Source organism: Lipotes vexillifer, unplaced genomic scaffold, assembly GCF_000442215.2.
Source record: "Lipotes vexillifer unplaced genomic scaffold, Lipotes_vexillifer_v1.1 scaffold325, whole genome shotgun sequence".
NCBI lineage: Eukaryota > Metazoa > Chordata > Mammalia > Artiodactyla > Lipotidae > Lipotes > Lipotes vexillifer.
In genome coordinates this window covers 2,505,877-2,514,439 of record NW_006799313.1, presented here as the reverse complement: position 1 = coordinate 2,514,439, position 8,563 = coordinate 2,505,877, and the positions used below count along the sequence as shown (strand labels likewise).

Sequence of the window (8,563 nt, the reverse complement as noted above, 5' to 3'; positions counted from 1 at the left end):
CCCCCCCCGCCGCCCCATAAGCCAGGGAGATGCAAGCCAGTAGTGCTGCCAGCACCTGTCAGAGGTTCTAAGTCTCCCTGATACCAGGCAATGCTTTGGTTCCCAGGTGACCTGGAAGACGCTGCAGTTTTAGGAAGTTTTCCCACTGCCACTGAGAAGGGCTGTGTGTGAGTGTGAGAGTGTGTGTGTGGAAGGTCAGCAGTGGGTGCTGTCACCATTGTGAGAATGACTCTAGATTTCAGTGTGGGACTTCTATCCTTCTATCGTTTCTAAACACTATATAAGAGATTTCCATATCTTATTCCATTTCTCAATGCCCCTTCTCTCCAATGCCCAATGCTCTGTGTCCAAGCTCTGTGGTCTTCTCCGTGCTGGGGGTCAGGAATGAGAAGCAATGGGCCAGGGGGAACGGAGGCAGTGCGATCAGGAGCCCGGAGCTCGTCCTTAGAAGATGTACCAGATTCCCACAAAGGAGGAAAGGAAGGCAGTGTTGACTTCCCTTCAGTCTTTCTTCCACTGATCCAGAAAAGTTACCACTATCACTTGACTTCTCGTATCCCCTGCACCCAGACATTCCCACCCAATAAGACAGAAGAAAACCCCATCAACCTTTAAAAAAAAATCAGGAAACAATACCCATTTGCACTTGTACTTTCACACTGCCCCATTAAAGCTAACTTAATATTAAGCCCCAACAGTGTCATTTGGCATTCTTTTCTCTGGAACGTTCAAGGACCTGTTACCCAGCACAACAGTGACAACTGATAACCCTGGGCTCAGAAAGGTCTCTCTTCTGGCTTTAGTGAGTGACAAGCCAGGCGGCAACAACGACTCTCCAGACCACGAGGATTTTGAAAGGCCTCACCTCTAGAGTTTCTTCTTGGGAATTGTACCTCGGGCAAAGCTTCATGAGGCCGGAGGCTCCATCAAGCACCTCACAGAGTTCCTTCAGAAACACCCCGCAGAACGGAACCACCTTACAGCCGGGGATGTGCAGCGCCCGAGTCACCACCTTCCTGTACTCGCAGGAAGATTCATGCTGGGCCATGGCGTCCTTCAGGCTTCTCATCGTCTCCAGGTCAGACTGGTCCATAAACTGCCACATTTTTAAAACTTTTCTTGACCTATTACAAGTCAATGACATTTTTTTTTTTAGACTGAAGGAGAAATAATATAATTTACACGAAATAGCCTAAATTCCATACAAAATTCATTTCATTTCATGTTTTCTTTCTGTTTTAATATTTATTTAGGATTCCCCAAATGATGTGAATATTACTTTAATAAACAAACACAAAATTAAATAGGACAGATACATACAAAAATACATGTGGGGACTTCCCTGGTGGTGCAGTGGTTAAGAATCTGCCTGCTAATGCAGGGGACACAGGTTCAATCCCCGGTCCGGGAAGATCCCACATGCCACGGAGCAACTAAGCCTGTGTGCCACAACTACTGAGCCCACGTGCTGCAACTACTGAAGCCCACGTGCTCTAGGGCCCGCGTGCTGCATCTACTGAGGCTGCGTGCTGCAACTACTAATGCCCACGCGCCTACAAGCCCATGCTCCACAACAAGAGAAGCCACTGCAGTGAGAAGCCTGCGCACCTCAACGAAGAGTGGCCCCCGCTCGCCGCAACTAGAGGAAGCCAGCGCGCAGCAACGAAGACCCAATGCAGCCAAAAACCAAACACATACGTGTAGGAGGAGTTAATTTCGGAAGGTGGGCACTGAACTTAAGTTTGAGTTTTTCTGATTTCCCCAAAGGGAAACTTCCTGGGTAATATGGTTTCTACAGGTATTTATGGAGGACCGCCCGCAGAAAATGTGTCCCATCCACTCCTCTCGATCTTTTAAATGTTATTGGATTAGGCCAGTCCCGCAGTGATACCCACGAAGCCTGTTTTGACCTCTTCTGGTGAATTGCTTCTATTGAATCCAGCTTTGACATTAAGTAAGTCACTGGCCTGTCTTGAGGGACATTATCTTAAAGTATTATTTGCAGAATAGGATGTTAAATGAGATTTTTCCTATTTTGAAATTGCTGCTGAGAACAACAGCTGACATTGAACCCCACCTTCTAAAGAGAGGCAGTGGGTTGGTACCAGGAGACCCAAACTGCTCTGCCCTCAGAGGTCTCCCACCCTCCATCAGCAGAGGAACTAGGTCTGAGCAGCCACGTAGGGAATGCTTCTTTGGAGAGGGCTGTCAGGGCACCATACGTGAGGAGGAGGAAATCACCCAGGGGCTTCAAGAGAACTCCACGGAGAGGCTGATCCGTGTCCCGGCAGTTTGTTGGTCGGAGACTGACTGGTGTGTGATTTGCTTGGGGAAGTCTAACGATGAGAGGCTGCCTTGAGCTGCCTGATGGCAGCACGAGGGAGAAGGTTCCAGCGGGCGTGGCTCGCATTTGCAGACTCTGGGTGGGCAAAGCGCTGGGTGTTTCTGTGAGTCAGGAATGGACTCTGAGAGTCAGTGGGGTCTGAGTTATCCTGAACGGCCTGCCGGTGAGGTGACCTTAGTGGAAAGAGTCTGTGAGGGTAGGACTTCCAGAACTAGACACTGTAGCGGGGAGGACTGAGTAGTCAGCCAGGCCAGAGGTGCACTGCCTCTTACCAGGTAACGGTGCAGGGAGGTGGCTATGGGACAGTGGGTGAAGTTAAGGCAGGTAACTAGGAAGTAACCCTGAAACCAGCCCTCGTGGCTCTCAGTGGGGGCTCCAAGGCCAGATCACCACTGCCCCAGTCAAGTAACACGGGCTCCCTTTACCCCTCCACCCTTTCTCCTCTCCTTTCCTGCCCATTTCTTCTGCAGGGACTCTGAGTTGCAGGGAGGGGGAGAGAAAAGATAAACCATATCTTCCCACACTCCCGCAGCTTTCTGAGACTGGTTGGGCTGCAAAATTGGGGAAAGAGTGGAGCTTTAAATGAGAAGTTGAAGTTTTGATTTATATCAGACTGGATTAAAAGATCATTATGTCATATCTAAGATATCCAAAAGACATAAAGAAGCACAACATGACAAACACCCACACATCAAGCTCTCAGTTTAAAAAAATAAAGCATTAATAATATGATTGAGGCCCCAGTGGATTCCTCCGCGAGCATATCCTCCTCCCTGTCTCACCACAGGGCGCCACAACTGCGACTTTAGCGCTCTCCTTGCCTTATAATTCCTGATACTTTCCCAACACAGGCAGACATCGCTAAGCAGTTTGTAGAACTGTTTGTGCATTTTTAAACTTCATACAAATGGTGTCACGCTGTAGGTAGCTCTCAGGCAACCTGCTTTTGTGGCATTGCCGTACGATTCTCAGGTTCATTCATGCTCATGGGCGTAGGTGAATGAGACTGCTTATTAACCACAGAAGTGACGGGGAAAGACACAGCGTCCCCAGAGACACGGCCCGGAGTTGGGGGAAGGAGAGCCAATTGGCAGGTTTGAAAGACAGTGAGGTCAGAAAAATAAAACTGTCTCCTGATTTCACCCCACTAAGTTCAGCCTGTCCTACAACCAGCTCCTTATAAGGTGGTGAGAGTCCTTTTGGGGCCATGGAGTAGAGGTTTAAATAAATGAAGTGAATACATGAATGAGACTTGGTTCTCATTATTTAATCATCCTTCTTTCCGTGAGTAATGGAGCCGTCATAGTACTCTGGGGGGCAAAAGGCAAACCTCAGTAAAGATCAATGATTTTTTGTTAGATTGAGAATTGACACTTTTAAAAAACCTCTATTTCTTTTTATGATTACAAAGGTAGTAGACGCCCATCGTAGACGACCTGGAAAATACCAAAAATATAGAAAATCCACCCATAGTTCTTCCACCCACAGACAACATTAGGTATATTTCCTTCCAGTATTTATTGTATTTGTGTCTCTCTGGTCTAAACATTTTACAAATTTTGTTGTATAAATATTGCTGAGGTTATTAAGTATAGACTGCTTTGTTCCCACGTAGTTTTACGTATTTTATGTTACTTGTTTTCCAGTGATATTGAAAATTTTTTATAAACATAATTTTTGGTGGCTAAATAATATTCCCTTGTATGACTGCATCATGTTATTTCCTTCATTTTTCTATTGTTGTTCATTTGGGTTATTTTATTTTATTATTTTAAAATTGAGGTGTAGTTGACACTTGGGTTATTTCATATTGACATTAAAATTGAGTAAATCTTGTTATATGTAAATCTTTGTACTTCTAATTGTTTCCTGTAAACAGCTGAGAATTTAGTTTGAGGAAGCAAAATGTACAAAGTATACAGAAAAGCAGTCACTTAACAGTAAGCGCCCCCTTCTCATCTAATCGTTTTAAAAATAAAAAAACTTTCAGTTATCTTGGTGTAGTTCAATTACCTGTAATCTAAATATTTTCAAACCTGAAAGTACACACATGAGCTCTTCCTCCACGATCATTCCATCATAAGGACATCTAGCAACTTACCTCCTGTATATACTGTTCCAGCCAAAGAGCTACGAAACTTGGTACTTTTACCCATCTATTTGTAAAGATCAGTTCAGTTTTAAGCCAAATATAGGAGCATGAAACTAGGTAGCAGTGGGTCTGGGGTGCCCAGGAATCAGTGGTGAGGTTAGCTCGTTTGGGGTTATTCCTCACCTAAGAAAGAGTTACCTGACTCTATGGACTTCTTGGATTTTGAATTCAAACTAAGTTGGGTCTAAAAGTCCCATTCACCCAAGGCCTCCACGGGTCATTCTGAGGCCATTCTTGTATCAAGAGAGTCTCTAATAGAGCAGTCCCCAACTTTTTTGGCACCAGAGACTGGTTTCGTGGAAGACAATTCTTCCACGGAACAGAGGTGGGGGGGGGATGGTTTCGGGATGGTTCACGCGCATTCCGTTTATTCTGCACTTTTTTTCTATTATTATTACACTGTAATATACAATGAAATAATTATACAATTCACCATAACGCAGAATCAGTGGGAGCCCTGAGCTTGTTTTCCTGCAGCTAGACGGTCCCATCTGGGGGTGATGGGAGACAGTGACACCTGAATTATGTGGCTTATGTTCGGTCTACTCCATAAGATGCAGCTTAACTGTCACTTGCCACTCACTGATGGAGTTTTGCTATGAGTCTGCAAGCAATTGACTTATTGTAGTCTCTGTGTAGTCAAACCTCTTTGCTAATGATAATCTGTATTTGTAGCCGCTCCCCAGCGCTAGCGTCACTGTCTCAGCTCCACCTCAAATCATCAGGCATTAGATTCTCATAAGGAGTGCGCAACCTAGATCCCTTGCATGTGCAGTTCACAGTAGGGTTCGAGCTCCTTTGAGAATCTAATGCTGCCACTGATCTCACAGGAGGTGGAGCTCAGGTGGTAATGCGAGTGATGGGGAGTAGCTGTAAATACAGATGAAGCTTCTCTCGCTCACCTGCCACTCACCTCCTGCTGTGCGGTCCAGTTCCTAACAGGCCATGGACCACTCTCGGTTGGAGACCCCTGCTCTAATACATGGTATGTGGCAGCCAACCTCCAAAGATCCACACGTCCTGCTGCAGTGCGGTCCCCACACATAATGAATCAGTGCTGGTCCTATGTGACCAGTCCAATATGGCAGAAGTGACAGTGTATTACTCCTGAGGCCAGGACATAAAAGGTACTGCAGCTTCTGCCTTGTTCTTTTGGATCGTTCACTGTGGAGGGAGACAGCTGCCAAGCTGTGAGGACAGTGACATCCCGAAGAGAAGACGTGAAGTCCCCAGACAACAGTCTGCACCAGTTTGCCAGTCAAATACAGAGGATAAGCACCATTAAAATAGAACTATTTTATCATAATACGATCATTCTTTTTTTTTTTTTAAAGAAAAGTAACACAAATTCTTTGTAGAAAATTTACCACAAAGAGAACCAAATCATCTGGATAAAGCCTCCTATTCTCCCAGTATTTTTCCTTCTTTCGAGCTATGCTTGGTGCATTTGTATGACCATTTTAAATGCCAATGACATGATCATTTGAGTTTATTCTTAGTTGAGAAAGTTCAAAAGGACAGAAAAATTTCCAACTCAGAATTTTCCCCTCCACCCCCAACCCTGAATCCCTATGTAGGGCCTGGAGAATCAAAGAAAAACCTTGAAGTGTTATGAAGCAAGATCTATTTATAGATCTATCTATAGATTTATAGAACCCTCAATGGGAAGGTGAATCTCAGACAACAACAACAGCAATCATAGGTCCTCTTTCTGGAGCCTTACTACATGCCAGACACACATACTCAACACTTTACATTATCACATTAAATCCTATGTAAAGGGGTAGGTGCTTTTCATTATTGTCCCCATTTACAGATGAAGAAACTGAGGCTCAGTGAAGTCAAGTAACTTGCCCAGATCACACAGCTATTCGGGGGGAGGAGCCAGGATTTTATTCTCTGCTATTCTCATTCGACCATTCATACTCGTCTCCTTCACACCACACTTTCACCTGCAAAAGTGAGAAGCAGCTACTTTGTGCAATGTAACCGAAGCTGAAACGGAACAAGGCAGGAGGCTTTATTGGCAGAATGGTGATCTTATTATTAGCTTGATGGAGAAGGCGTAAGAGCAGGATATCACAGAGGTTAAGGGCACGGACTCTGAACTCAAGGTGGCCTGCAGTCACATCCCAGCCATGCCAGGTGACCTTGGGTGAATGACTTAATTTCTTCTTACCTTAGTTAGAAGTTTCTTCTTTTGTATGGTGTGGGAATAATAATAGTATCTACCTCAAAAACTGTTCTGAGAATTAAAAGATTTAATGCATGGAACATGCTTAGTCCAATGCTTGACACATTGTAAGTGTTCAATAAAAATGAGAGCTAACATTATTCAATGCTTATTATCAGTGGTGGCCACTGTAATTTTTAAGAGCAGTCAGTAGTTGGGAGCTTATAGTGCTGGGGTAATTCGTAAGGCAGAGCTGGGAAGAGATAGGTAACAGTGGGGCTTACAGGGCAGGCAGGGGAAGAGACAGGTCAGTGATGCGGTTGATGGAGTTATGCAATCAGATACTTAGCTTGGCCAAGAGCATGGAATCAGAGCAGACCCAGTGAGTTAGGATCGTGACTTCTGAATTCTGCAGCATCTTTGAGGGACACGGATTGTAGTGCTAGCAGAGGTTATTTCCCCCAAATAATCACGACCAATTGCCTGGTTTGGGTAAATATGGTTACCCAGACAATTAATTCAGTGCCATGCAGCTGGTAAGAGGAAACCCCCCAGAAAACCATATTCCCCACTGCCCATACCTGAGGCCGGCCAAGAACTCCATGACGGCATTGTAGTTGCCCATGTTCCAGCAGCATTTGGCCACGTGCACCAAATATGAGAAGACTTCCCGCTTCTCTTCCATGGAGCCCGCTGTGAGGATCAGCCACGTCACCCAGGAGCTCACCTGCAGAATGCAGAGGGACGTCCACTGAAACCACGCGCTGGACGCTTGATACATACTTTTCCATAAGAAAAATTTTTTTTTAAAAAAAGTCAGTTTAGTATTAGGAAATGAAGGACCCAGCCAAGAGACTGAATTGAAGCTCTAGCTCCGTCACTGCCTTGCGATGGAATTAACCTCTCTGTATTCTTCATCTTCATCTTTAAAATGAGGCTGAAAGGTAATTTATACAATCCCTTTTCAGCTATAAAATTCCATGAGACCATAAGAAAACGAGGCCTAAGGATAACTATGAGTTAAATGTATTTGACCGAAAGAGCAAGGATAAATGCAATCAATGCACTTAGCCCATAAATGAAAGTCCATTTGTCAAACAGTAAAATGCGTAATATTAAATGGAAAAATGCAAAAAAATTTTTTGGAACTGTCTTTCATAAAAACATTATCTATTATGCTCCTCAAATGACTAAATAATAGAACCAATATAACACTCCATGTATGTTAACTCATGTATTTCTCACAACAATCCTAAGAGTCAGGAACTATAACTATGTTCATTTTATAGATGACGAATGAAGGACAGAGGGCCTAAGAGACTTGCTCAAGGTCCTCAACCAATAGGTGGCAAAGCCTGAATTTGAATCGAGGTGTGTGGCCCAGAGGTGTCCCTATTAACCACTCACTAAATGCCTAATGTATATACTGTTCTCCTGCTCTAGGCTTAAATTTAGTCTAGTGAGATTTGTCTTTTCTACTACACAGACTGGAGTATAATATTTAATAATAATCTACTACTAAAGTCCCCCCTTTATTGTATGCAGCCTCAAAATCCTTTGCTTAATCGCTGAGATTATTTTGCTGCTACCTGTACTTTGGTGCTTGAACACTAGTGTTCACTTACGTTACTTTCTCCATCCTGGCTAAGGTCTGGGCTGATAAGCTCAGTTGTTAATAGATCAAAACCTTGGTCTTGACCCCACATGGCCCATTAGTTGTACTTGGTTTAGCAACAGTGCTGAAACCTGGGGAGCAACTCATTTCCCTGGCTTGAGCAAGAGTGAAGCCTGAACAGAGCAGCCTGCAGGGAAAAAAAGAGTTCAAGGGGCTTCCCTGGTGGCGCAGTGCTTGAGAGTCCGCCTGCCGATGCAGGAGACGCGGGGTCGTGCCCCG

The 8,563-nt window shown here is 44.5% G+C and overlaps 1 protein-coding gene across 3 annotated transcripts in view; it reads right to left on the bottom strand.

The window, feature by feature from the left end:
• PLCE1 (phospholipase C epsilon 1) overlaps window positions 1-8,563 on the bottom strand; it is a 278,203-nt gene that overhangs the window by 71,534 nt on the left and 198,106 nt on the right. For all 3 annotated transcript variants that reach the window (XM_007471584.1, XM_007471585.1, XM_007471586.1), the window contains 2 exons: window positions 7,251-7,396; window positions 866-1,124 (listed from right to left, as the gene is read on the bottom strand). In XM_007471584.1, the coding sequence (XP_007471646.1) occupies window positions 866-1,124; window positions 7,251-7,396 (405 nt within the window). The remainder of the gene's footprint in view (window positions 1-865; window positions 1,125-7,250; window positions 7,397-8,563) is intronic.